We start from the raw sequence: 12,865 nt of genomic DNA on the forward strand, positions 1-12,865 counted from the left end.
TAGGGACATATAGGGCTGTGGGCACATATAGGGCAGTAGGGCACATATAGGGCAGTAGGGCACATATAGGGCTATAGGGACATATAGGGCTGTGGGAACATATAGGGCCATAGGGCACATATAGGGCCCCCCAGACCCCCTATAGACTCCATAGGCCACCGCAGAGCCCCCCCCCCCAGTGCGGTGTGGGGCAGCCGGGTGTGGGGAGGTTGGTGGAGGGGGGGGGGGGGGTGTCCCGCCCCCCTTCCCGGCCGCTCCCTATAGGTCCGTATCTATGGGGCAGAGCAAACTGATCGCGGGGAAGATCATCCCGGCCATCGCCACCACCACGGGGGCAGTGGTGGGACTGGTCTGCCTGGAGCTCTACAAACTGGTCCAGGGCCACCGGCGTTTGGCCTCCTACAAGAACGCCTTCCTCAACCTGGCCCTGCCCTTCGTCGGCTTCTCCGAACCCCTCGCCTGCCCCCGAAACAAGGTGGGGGGCTGCCCCATAGCGTCGGCGCGGACCCTATAGGTGACCCACAGGAGGGTGGTAGACCTGGTGGCTCCTGGGGTTGGGTTGTGGTTGGGATCGTGGGTGGGGGTTGACTTGTAGAGGTGTTTTGGGGTCTCGGTGGGGTTGGGGTGCTGCCCCACGGCTCGCGGACCCATAGAACCCAGCCCCATAGCGTGATGGGAGACCCTATAGGTGGCCCCACATCCCCCCCATGGTCCTAGTTGACCCCCTTAGACCTCCAATTGCCCCTACCTGGCCATGGCTCTGTCGCCGTGGGTCCCACCCCACCCGCCGTGGGTCCCACCCCACCCGCTGTGGGTCTGACCCCCGACCCGCCGTGGGTCTGACCCCCTTCCCCAGTACTACGAGGTGGAGTGGACGCTGTGGGACCGGTTCGAGGTGCAGGGGCTGCAGCCCGACGGGCAGGAGATGACCCTGCGCCAGTTCCTCGCCTACTTCAAGGTACTGGGAGCACTGGGAGAGACTGGGAAGGGGGTGGGGGGGCGATAGGGGGCAGAATGGGGGGTGGTTGGGGGGCGCTTGTCCCCGTGTCCCCCCCCATGTGCCGCAAAATGACCCCAACTCAAGATGGGGCACCCCAGGGGGAAGGTGGGGAGATGTGGCCACCACGGCGGCTGCCACCCCCGAGGCCGTGGGGCGCCGTGGGTCGCCGTGGGGCACCCTTGGGTGCTCTGCGCCCCACACAACATCTCCATGTCCCCCAAAAGGACCTCAAGTCTAGAGGGGACACCCCAGGGGGAAGGTGGGGAGATGTGGCCACCACGGCGGCTGCCACCCCCGAGGCCGTGGGGCGCCGTGGGTCGCCGTGGGGCACCCTTGGGTGCCCTGTGCCCCACACAACATCTCCATGTCCCCCAAAATGACCCCAACTCAAGATGGGGCACCCCAGGGGGAAGGTGGGGAGATGTGGCCACCACGGTGGCTGCCACCCCCGAGGCCGTGGGGCGCCGTGGGTCGCCGTGGGGCACCCTTGGGTGCTCTGCGCCCCACACAACATCTCCATGTCCCCCAAAAGGACCTCAAGTCTAGAGGGGACACCCCAGGAGGAAGGTGGGGAGATGTGGCCACCACGGCGGCTGCCACTCCCGAGGCCGTGGGGCGCCGTGGGTCGCCGTGGGGCACCCTTGGGTGCTCTGCGCCCCACACAACATCTCCATGTCCCCCAAAAGGACCTCAACTCAAGATGGGGCACCCCAGGGGGAAGGTGGGGAGATGTGGCCACCACGGTGGCTGCCACCCCCGAGGCCGTGGGGCGCCGTGGGTCGCCGTGGGGCACCCTTGGGTGCTCTGCGCCCCACACAACATCTCCATGTCCCCCAAAAGGACCTCAAGTCTAGAGGGGACACCCCAGGGGGAAGGTGGGGAGATGTGGCCACCACGGCGGCTGCCACCCCCGAGGCCGTGAGGCGCCGTGGGTCGCCGTGGGGCACCCTTGGGTGCTCTGCGCCCCACATGACGTCCTTGTTTGTCCCCCCCCCCCCCCTTGTGCCCCACAGAAGGAGCACCGGCTGGAGATCACGATGCTGTCGCAGGGCGTCTCCATGCTCTACTCCTTCTTCATGCCGGCCGCTAAGCTGCGCGAGCGCCACGACCAACCGTAGGGCGCGGGGGGGGGGGGGGGGGCACCCATGGGTGGGGGGTGGGGGGGGGATGTGGGGCTGGAGGTGAGGGTGAGGGGGGGGGACGTGAGGTTTGGGGTGAAGGACACGTCTCCGTGGGTTGGGGTCAGCTTCCAGGTCTTGGTCACGGCCCCGTCACCGCAAGGTGACAATCTCCATGGTTGAGGCCACCACCGATGGTCACCATGATGCCACCTCTCCTTGGGGTGACCCTCAAGGTGGTCGAGGCCACCACCGATGGTCACCACGATGCCACCAATGCCCACCTCCCCATAGGCTGACAGTCTCCGTGGTTGAGGCCACCAGGGATGGTCACCATGATGCCACCTCTCCTTGGGGTGACCCTCAAGGTGGTCAAGGCCACCACCGCTGGTCACCACGATGCCACCAATGCCCACCTCCCCGTAGCCTGACCCATCTCCGGGCTGTGGTGGGATGGGATGGGGGTGGGGGTGGGGGTGGGGGGAGGAGATGGATGCCACCCCCTTTGGTGACGCCGCTGTCCCCGTCCCTCAGGATGACGGAGATCGTGGCCCGGGTGTCCAAGAAGAAGGTGGGCCGTCACGTCAAGGCCCTCGTCTTCGAGCTCTGCTGCAACGACGACACCGACGCCGACATCGAGGTGCCCTACGTGCGCTATACCATCCGCTAGCCCCGCCCACCCCAGCGCCACGCCCCTCCCGGGCCACGCCCACCCCCCCGAGCCCCACCCCCCCCCACCCGGTTCTTTGTCCCCTCATCGGTTGTCGTGTCACGGCCCCGCCCCTCGCGGCGTTTTGGGGGGGGGGGGGGGGTGGGGCGAAGGAGGGGCCCCGCCCAATAAATCTAGACGTTGGCACAAGATGGCGGCGATGGGGCGGGGCTGAGGTGGGGGGGTGGGGGGAGGGGGGGGTCGCCCGGGAGCAAGATGGCCGCCGGGTGAGGTCACGGGTGGGTGACGCCGCGGTGGCCACCGGGTGACATTGAGGTGGCTCCAAGATGGCCACCGAAGGGGCGTGGCCCCAAGATGGCCGCCTGATGACATCACAGTGTCACCAAAGTGGCGGCCGGGTGACGTCAAGGGGGTGTGGCACCGAGATGGCGCCTTGGTGACACCGTGGTGGCCACCAGGTGACATTGAGGTGGCTCCAAGATGGCCACCGAGGGGGCGTGGCCCCAAGATGGCCGTCCGATGACATCATAACGGCCCCAAGATGGTGGTGTGGTGACACCAATGGGGTGTGGCACCAAGATGGCACCTTGGTGACACCGTGGTGGCCACCAGGTGACATTGAGGTGGCTCCAAGATGGCCACCGAGGGGGGTGTGGCCCCAAGATGGCGGCCTGGTGACATCACGGCGGCCCCAAGATGGCCGCCTGGTGACATCACAGCGTCACCAAGATGGCGGTGTGGTGACACTAATGGGGTGTGGCACCACGATGGCGCCCCGGTGACACCGCGGTGGCCACCAGGTGACATTGAGGTGGCTCCAAGATGGCCACCGAGGGGGGCGTGGCCCCAAGATGGCCGCCTGGTGACATCACAGCGGCACCAAGATGGCGGTGTGGTGACACCACTGGGGTGTGGCACCGAGATGGCGCCTTGGTGATGCCGCGGTGGCCACCAGGTGACATTGAGGTGGCTCCAAGATGGCCACCGAGGGGGCGTGGCCCCAAGATGGCGGCCTGGTGACATCACGGCGGCCCCAAGATGGCGGCCGGGCGGGGACAGAAGGTGACGCGCAGCCGAGGGCCACCACCGCCTCTTTATTGGGGGGGGGGAGGGGCCACAGTGGTGGTCGTTGTCACCCGCCGCATGTCACCGGTGTCACCCGCCGCCTGTCACCGTCACTGTCACCCGCCCGATGTCACCGGTGTCACCCGCCGCCTGTCTCACGCCGGCCCCGCGTCACCCGCCGCGCTGGCCCCGCCCTCCTCCGTGTCACCCGCCGCGTCTGTGGCACAGGGGGGAGCGGTGGCCCCAAAGCTCTCGGTGTCCCCAAGTGTCCCCAACCATCTCGGTGGCCCCAAGGCTCTCGGTGGCCCCATGTCCCCGAGTGTCCCCAACCATCGCGGTGGCCCCAAGGAGTCCCCGTGTCCCCAAAGGTCTCAGTGCCACCCGGTGGCCCCAAAGCTCTTGGTGGCCCCAAGGCTCTCGGTGGCCCCAAGTGTCCCCATGTCCCCAAGTGTCCCCGTGGCCCCGAGTGTCCCCAACCATCTCGGTGTCCCCAAGGGGGTCCCCGTGTCCCCAAAGGTCTCAGTGTCACCCGGTGTCACCTGTGCTCTCGGTGGCCCCAAGGCTCTTGGTGGCCCCAAGTGTCCCCATGTCCCCAAGTGTCCCCAACCATCTTGGTGGCCCCAAGGAGTCCCCATGTCCCCAAAGGTCTCAGTGCCACCCCGTGTCCCCGTGTCACCTGCAGTCCCGGTGTCCCCAAAGCTCTCGGTGGCCCCGAGTGGCCCCATGTCCCCAAGTGTCCCCATGTCCCCAAAGGTCTCAGTGCCACCCGGTGTCCCCAAAGCTCTCAGTGGCCCTCATGGTCTCGGTGTCCCCAAGTGTCCCCCCCCCCCCTCCAGTCCCGGTGTCCCCATTGCCCTCCGAGTGTCACCTGAGCTCCTCGCGTCACCCGTGGTCTTGGCGTCCCCGAGAGTCCCGGTGTCACCCGTGCTCCCGCTGTCCCCAAGTGTCCCCATGTCCCCGGCGATGTCCCCGGTGTCCCCATCGCGGTGACGTTTGCGGCGCAGGAGGAGGCGGTAGCGGGCGGTGGCCGCCACCACTGCGCTCTGCAGCGCTGCCACCTCCGCTGCCACCGTCACCCCTGGGGGGGGGGGGGACACGGGGGGGGGGTCAAAGGTCACCGGGGGGGGGGGGGGACACCACACACACAACACGACACCGATGACACACACACAACATTTGGGGTGACAAAGGGACAGGGGGGTGACACGGGGGGGGGGGGGAGACAGGATCACAATTTTTAGGCCTATTTTGGGGACCCCCCTCCAATTTTTGGGGACCCCCCCCCAATTTGGGGACACCCCCCAAATTTTGGGGACACCCCTCAGGTTTGGGGGACACCCCCCCAATTTGGGGACACCCCCAAATTTTGGGGGCATCCCTCAGGTTTGGGGACCCCCCCCCAATGTGGGGACACCCCCCAAATTTTGGGGACACCCCTCAGGTTTGGGGACCCCCCCCACAATTTGGGGACACCCCCAAATTTTGGGGACACCCCTCAGGTTCGGGGACCCCCCCCCAATTTGGGGACCCCCCGCAAATTTTGGGGACACCCCTCAGGTTTGGGGACCCCCCCCAATTTGGGGACACCCCCCAAATTTTGGGGGCACCTCTCAGGTTTGGGGACCCCCCCCAATTTGGGGACCCCCCGCAAATTTTGGGGACACCCCTCAGTTTCGGGACCCCCCCCAATTTGGGGACCCCCCCGGATTTTGGGGACACCCCCCCCCCCCCCCGGATATTGGGAATACCTCCCAAATTTGGGGGACACCCCCAATTTTGGGGACCCGCCCCCAGGTTTGGGGACACCCCCCCCAGGTTTAGGGACCCCCCCCCACAAGGTTTGGGGACCCCCCCAGATTTACGGACCCCCCCCAATTTGGGGACCCCCCCCCAAGGTTTGGAGACACCCCCCCAGGTTTAGGGCCCCCCCCTCAGGTTTGGGGACCCCCCCCCAGGTTTGGGGACCCCCCCCCCAATTTGGTGACCCCCCCCAGATTTAGGCCCCCCCCCCAGGTTTAGGGACCCCCCCCAGATTTAGGGACCCCCCCCAATTGGGGGACCCCCCCAGATTTGGGGACACCCCCCAGGTTTGGGGACCTCCCCCCAATTTGGGGACCCCCCCCAGATTTGGGGACCCCCCCCACGTTTGGGGGACCCCCCCCAAGATTTACTGACCCCCCCCAGATTTAGGGACACCCCCCCCAATTTTGGGGACCCCCCCCAGACTTAGGGACCCCCCCAGGTTTGGGGACCCCCCCAAGGTTTGGGGACCCCCCCCAGATTTAGGGACCCCCCCCAGATTTGGGGACACCCCCCAATTTGGAGGACCCCCCCCAGACTTAGGGACCCCCCCAGATTTACGGACCCCCCCCAAGGTTTGGGGGACCCCCCCCCAGATTTAGGGACCCCCCCCAGACTTAGGGACCCCCCCAGATTTGGGGACCCCCCCCCAGATTTAGGGAACCCCCAGATTTAGGGACCCCCCCAGATTTGGGGACACCCCCCCCCAATTTGGGGACCCCCCCCAGACTTAGGGACCCCCCCAGATTTGGGGACCCCCCCCAGATTTAGGGACCCCCCCCCACAAGGTTTGGGGACCCCCCCAGATTTACGGACCCCCCCCAATTTGGGGACCCCCCCCCAAGGTTTGGAGACGCCCCCCAGGTTTAGGGCCCCCCCCTCAGGTTTGGGGACCCCCCCCCAGGTTTAGGGACCCCCCCCAGATTTAGCCCCCCCCCCCCCCCAGATTTAGGGACCCCCCCCAATTTGGGGACCCCCCCCCAATTGGGGGAACCCCCCGGATTTGGGGACCCCCCCCAGGTTTGGGGACCTCCCCCCAATTTGGGGACCCCCCCCCAGATTTGGGGACCCCCCCCCACGTTTGGGGGACCCCCCAAGATTTACGGACCCCCCCCAGATTTAGGGACCCCCCCCCCCAATTTTGGGGACCCCTCCCAGACTTAGGGACCCCCCCCAGACTTAGGGACCCCCCCAGGTTTAGGGACCCCCCCCCCAATTTGGGGACCCCCCCCCAGACTTAGGGACCCCCCCAGATTTGGGGACACCCCCCCCCCAATTTGGGGACCCCCCCCAGACTTAGGGACCCCCCCAGATTTGGGGACCCCCCCCCCAATTTGGGGACCCCCCCAGGTTTAGGGACCCCCCCCAGATTTAGGGACCCCCCCCCCCAATTTGGGGACCCCCCCAGGTTTGGGGACCCCCCCAGATTTAGGGCCCCCCCCCAGATTTAGGGACCCCCCCCAGATTTGGGGACCCCCCCCAATTTGGAGGACCCCCCCCAGACTTAGGGACCCCCCCAGATTTGGGGACCCCCCCCAGATTTGGGGACCCCCCCCCAATTTGGGGGACCCCCCCCAATTTGGGGGACGCCCCCCCAGATTTAGGGACCCCCCCCCAAGGTTTGGAGACGCCCCCCCCAGGATTAGGGCCCCCCCCCTCAGGTTTGGGCCCCCCCCCCAGGTTTGGGGGCCCCCCCCTGGATTTTGGGGCCCCCCCCGGATTTTGGGGACCCCCCCGGATTTTGGGGACCCCCCCCCCGGATTTTGGGGCCCCCCTCACCCCGGACGAAGGTGCCCTGGGCCTGCCGCAGGCTGGGGGGCAGCAGCACCCCGAACCAGGTCAGGGGGTCGGGGGGGGGGCGGGGGGACGACCCCCCCCCTTTTTCTGGGGGACCCCGACGCTGCCGCGGCCCTGAGGGGGGGGGGAGAAGGGGGAGGGGCAAAGGTCAGGGACCCCCCAAAATCATCCAACGCCCCCCCAGCACCTATAGGGCCCCCCCATCCCCCCAAATCCCCCCCCCAGCACCCATAGGACCCCCCCAGCACCCCAAATTCCCCCCCAGCACCCATAGGGACCCCCCCAGCACCCATAGGACCCCCCCCGCACCCCAAATTCCCCCCCCAGCACCCATAGAGCCCCCCCAGCACCCATAGGGACCCCCCCCGCACCCCAAATTCCCCCCTCTGCACCCCAAATCCCCCCCCAGTACCCATAGGACCCCCCCAGCACCCATAGGGACCCCCCCCCGCACCCCAAATTCCCCCCTCTGCACCCCAAATCCCCCCCCAGCACCCATAGGACCCCCCCCGCACCCATAGGACCCCCCCAGCACCCCAAATCCCCCCCCCAGCACCCATAGGACCCCCCCAGCACCCCAAATCCCCCCCACACACCCATAGGACCCCCCCAGCACCCATAGGGACCCCCCCAGTACCCATAGGACCCCCCCCCAGCACCCCAAATTCCCCCCCCAACACCCCAAATCCCCCCCCAGCACCCATAGGGACCCACCCGCACCCCAAATTCCCCCCCCAGTACCCATAGGACCCCCCCCCGCACCCCAAATTCCCCCCCCAACACCCCAAATCCCCCCCCAACACCCATAGAGCCCCCTCAGCACCCCAATTTCCCCCCCCAGCACCCATAGGGACCCCCCCAGCACCCCAAATCCCCCCCCAGCACCCATAGGACCCCCTCAGCACCCCAAATCCCCCCCCAGCACCCATAGAGCCCCCCCAGCACCCATAGGGACCCCCCCCCGCACCCCAAATCCCCCCCCAGTACCCATAGGACCCCCCCCGCACCCATAGGACCCCCCCCGCACCCCAAATCCCCCCCCCAGCACCCATAGGACCCCCCCAGCACCCCAAATCCCCCCCAGCACCCCAAATCCCCCACCACCACCCCAAGTCCCCCCCCAGCACCCCAAATCGCCCCCCCAGCACCCCAAATTCCCCCCCCCGCACCCCAAATCCCCCCCAGCACCCATAGGGACCCCCCCAGCACCCCAAATCCCCCCCCAGCACCCATAGAGCCCCCCAACACCCCAAATTCCCCCCCAGCACCCATAGGACCCCCCCCGCACCCCAAATCCCCCCCAGCACCCATAGGACCCCCCCAGCACCCCAAATTCCCCCCCCAGCACCCCAAATCCCCCCCCCATACCCATAGGACCCCCCCCGCACCCCAAATTCCCCCCCCAGCACCCCAAATCCCCCCCCCATACCCATAGGACCCCCCCCGCACCCCAAATTCCCCCCCCAGCACCCCAAATCCCCCCCCAGCACCCATAGAGCCCCCCCAGCACCCATAGGGCCCCCCCAGCACCCCAAATCCCCCCCCAGCACCCATAGGACCCCCCCAGCACCCCAAATTCCCCCCCCAGCACCCATAGAGCCCCCCCAGCACCCATTGGACCCCCCCAGCACCCATAGAGCTCCCCCGCACCCCAAATCCCCCTCCCAGCACCCATAGGACCCCCCCCGCACCCCAAATCCCCCCCAGAACCCATAGAGCCCCCTCAGCACCCCAAATTCCCCCCCCACACCCATAGGACCCCCCCAGCACCCATAGGACCCCCCCAGCACCCCAAATCCCCCCCCAGCACCCATAGGGACCCCCCCCGCACCCCAATTTCCCCCCTCAGCACCCATAGGAACCCCCCTCAGCACCCATAGGAACCCCCCTCAGCACCCCAATTTCCCCCCCAGCACCCATAGGACCCCCCCCGCACCCCAAATCCCCCCCCCAGCACCCACAGACCCCCCCTCACCGTCGCCCCCCCCCAGTTGGGGGTGGGGGTCCCCCCCAGTTCCCGGCACCTCCTCGAAGTGGAGGGCCCCCCCCGGCTCCTCCCTGGGGGGGGGGGGACAGACAGACAGACATGGGGACACTGGTGTCACCCCCCCCAAACTGGGGACACCCCCAGCGCCACCCCCCCCAAACTGGGGACACCCCCCAAACTGGGGACACCCCCACCTCATTGGGGACACCCCCAGTGCCACCCCCCAAACTGGGGACACCCCCCAGTGTCACCACCCCCAAACGGGGGACACCCCCAGTGCCACCACCCCCAAACTGGGGACACCCCCCAGTGCCACCCCCCAAACTGGGGACACCCCCCAGTGTCACCCCCACCTCATTGGGGACACCAGTGCCACCCCCCAAACTGGGGACACCCCCCAGTGTAACTCCCCAAACTGGGGACAACCCCAGTGCCACCCCCCAAACTGGGGACACCCCCCAGTGCCACCCCCCAAACTGGGGACACCCCCAGTGTCACCCCCACCTCATTGGGGACACCCCCAGTGCCACCCCCCAAACTGGGGACACCCCCAGTGCCACCACTCCCAAACTGGGGACACCAGTGCCACCCCCAAACTGGGGACACCCCCCCCCCCCCCCGGTGTCCCCCCCCCCCCCCCGGTGTCCCCTACCTGGGGAGGACGCGGACGCGGGGGACCATGGTGGCACCGTACTGGAGGGAGGACACGCGGTGACATCCCAGTGAGTACCGCGCCTGTGACAGGGACAGCCACCCCTGGGGACAGTGGGGACACAGTGACACGCGGGGACGGGGACAGCCACCCCTGGGGGACACGGTGACACGCGGGGACGGGGACAGCCACCCCTGGGGGACACGGTGACACGTGGGGACGGGGACAGCCACCCCTGGGGACAGCGGGGGGGACACGGGGACAGGGGTGACATGGGGAGGAGGTGGCAGGTGACATGTCCCCATGGGGGGGTGACACATGACCAAGGGGGGGTGGCACATCCCCAGGTGTGTCCCCATGGGGGTGGCATGTCCCCAAGGTGGGTGGCACGTCCCCAGACATGTCCCCATGGGGGGTGACGTGTCCCCATGGGGGTGGCATGTCCCCAAGGTGGGTGGCCTGTCCCCAGACGTGTCCCCAAGGTGGGTGGTGCGTCCCCAGACGTGTCCCCATGGGGGTGGCACGTCCCCGCGGGGGGTGGCACGTCCCCAGACATGTCCCCATGGGGGTGGCATGTCCCCAGATGTGTCACCATGGGGGTGGCATGTCCCCATGGGGGTGGTGTGTCCCCAGATGTGTCCCCATGGGGGTGGCGTGTCCCCAAGGCGGGTGGCACGTCCCCAGGCATGTCCCCATGGGGGGTGACGTGTCCCCATGGGGGTGGCATGTCCCCAAGGTGGGTGGCACGTCCCCAGACGTGTCCCCATGGGGGTGGCACGTCCCCGCGGGGGGTGGCATGTCCCCAAGGTGGGTGGCACGTCCCCAGACGTGTCCCCATGGGGGTGGCACGTCCCCGCGGGGGGTGGCATGTCCCCAAGGTGGGTGGCACGTCCCCAGACGTGTCCCCAAGGTGGGTGACAAGTCCCCGCGGGGGGTGGCATGTCCCCAGACGTGTCCCCGCTGTCACCTGCCGCAGGAGCTGACTGAGGAGGTGCCGTCTCTGCTGCAGCGTCTCCAGTGCCTCCAGCAGCTCCAGTGCCGCCGCGTCCAGTGCCGCCTCCAGCCCCGCCGGAGCCCCTATGGAATCCACCCCCTATAGGGACCCTATAGGAAACCGCCCCCTATAGGGACCCCACGGAAACCGCCCCCTATAGGGACCCTATAGGAAACCACCCCCTATAGGGACCCTATAGGAAACCGCCCCCTATAGGGACCTACGGAAACCGCCCCCTATAGGGACCCTATAGGAAACCGCCCCCTATAGGGACCCCACGGAAACCGCCCCCTATAGGGACCCTATAGGAAACCGCCCCCTATAGGGACCCCACGGAAACCGCCCCCTATAGGGACCCTATAGGAAACCGCCCCCTATAGGGACCCTACGGAAACCGCCCCCTATAGGGACCCCACGGAAACCGCCCCCTATAGGGACCCTATAGGAAACCGCCCCCTATAGGGACCCACTGAAACCGCCCCCTATAAGGATCCTATAGGAAACCGCCCCCTATAGGGACCCCACAGAAACCGCCCCCTATAGGGACCCTATAGGAAACCGCCCCCTATAGGGACCCCACGGAAACCACCCCCTATAGGGACCCTATAGGAAACCGCCCCCTATAGGGACCCCACGGAAACCGCCCCCTATAGGGACCCTATAGGAAACCGCCCCCTATAGGGACCCCACGGAAACCGCCCCCTATAGGGACCCTATAGGAAACCACCCCCTATAGGGACCCTATAGGAAACCGCCCCCTATAGGGACCTACGGAAACCGCCCCCTATAGGGACCCTATAGGAAACCGCCCCCTATAGGGACCCCACGGAAACCGCCCCCTATAGGGACCCTATAGGAAACCGCCCCCTATAGGGACCCCACGGAAACCGCCCCCTATAGGGACCCTATAGGAAACCGCCCCCTATAGGGACCCTACGGAAACCGCCCCCTATAGGGACCCCACGGAAACCGCCCCCTATAGGGACCCTATAGGAAACCGCCCCTATAGGGACCCACTGAAACCGCCCCCTATAAGGATCCTATAGGAAACCGCCCCCTATAGGGACCCCACAGAAACCGCCCCCTATAGGGACCCTATAGGAAACCGCCCCCTATAGGGACCCCACGGAAACCACCCCCTATAGGGACCCTATAGGAAACCGCCCCCTATAGGGACCCCACGGAAACCGCCCCCTATAGGGACCCTATAGGAAACCGCCCCCTATAGGGACCCTACGGAAACCGCCCCCTATAGGGACCCTATAGGAAACCGCCCCCTATAGGGGCCCTCCGGAAACCGCCCCCTATAGGGACCCTATAGGAAACCGCCCCTATAGGGACCCCACGGAAACCGCCCCCTATAGGGGCCCTCCGGAAACAAAGCCCCTCCCGAGGGGAGACCCCACATAAACAGACGTCCCCGACCCTATAAACACCCCCAACTATGGCAAACCCCACACAACCCCCCCCCCAACACCCCCAACTATGGCAAACCCCCCCCCAACCCCACACAAACACCCCTCAACCATTCAGACCCCACATAAACCCCCCAAAATAACCCCCTCCCTCAGCCCCTCACCGACCCTCCATTGCCGCCGCCGGCTGTCGCCGCCTCCCCCCGGCCCGCAGCGCGGCTTCACGCCGGGCCGCCCCCTCCTCCAATAGCAGCCGCCCCCGCCCCTTCTCCGCCAATCAGCGCGCGCGGAGGGGGCGGGAGGCGGGGGCCCTGGTTGAGGGGCCGGCGGCGCGGCGGGGTGAAGCCGGCTCGGCCGCCACCTTGGT

General features: G+C 67.4%; 2 protein-coding genes across 2 annotated transcripts in view; one reads left to right on the forward strand and one right to left on the reverse strand.

The window, feature by feature from the left end:
• Positions 1-2,977, forward strand: part of LOC309685068 (ubiquitin-like modifier-activating enzyme 1) — a 41,304-nt gene extending 38,327 nt beyond the window's left edge. The window contains 4 exon segments of the mRNA XM_082500874.1: positions 284-475; positions 857-958; positions 2,014-2,114; positions 2,653-2,977. Of these exon segments, the coding sequence (XP_082357000.1) occupies positions 284-475; positions 857-958; positions 2,014-2,114; positions 2,653-2,788 (531 nt within the window). The 3' untranslated portion in view covers positions 2,789-2,977.
• Positions 2,978-3,871: 894 nt separating this feature from the next.
• VMA22 (vacuolar ATPase assembly factor VMA22) lies at positions 3,872-12,698 on the reverse strand. Its single transcript, XM_082500875.1, has 7 exons — positions 12,667-12,698; positions 11,057-11,166; positions 10,090-10,193; positions 9,426-9,508; positions 7,433-7,564; positions 4,722-4,931; positions 3,872-4,070 (listed from the first exon to the last, which is right to left on the reverse strand). The coding sequence occupies exons 1-7, from the start codon at positions 12,671-12,673 to the stop codon at positions 4,009-4,011; spliced, it is 708 nt and encodes a 235-aa protein (XP_082357001.1). The 5' UTR covers positions 12,674-12,698; the 3' UTR covers positions 3,872-4,008.
• Positions 12,699-12,865: the final 167 nt, after the last annotated feature.

The sequence above is a fragment of the Vanellus vanellus genome, assembly GCF_965231255.1.
Source record: "Vanellus vanellus genome assembly, contig: HAP1_SCAFFOLD_1245, whole genome shotgun sequence".
Lineage (NCBI taxonomy): Eukaryota > Metazoa > Chordata > Aves > Charadriiformes > Charadriidae > Vanellus > Vanellus vanellus.

Coding starts and splice junctions, on each gene's coding strand:
- VMA22 (XM_082500875.1), bottom strand. Junction 9,509..10,089: donor CGCGTCCGCGTCCTCCCCAG/GTAGGGGACACC, acceptor CCCCCCCCCCAG/GGAGGAGCCGGGGGGGGCCC. Junction 4,071..4,721: donor GGGTGACGCGAGGAGCTCAG/GTGACACTCGGA, acceptor CCTGTGCCACAG/ACGCGGCGGGTGACACGGAG.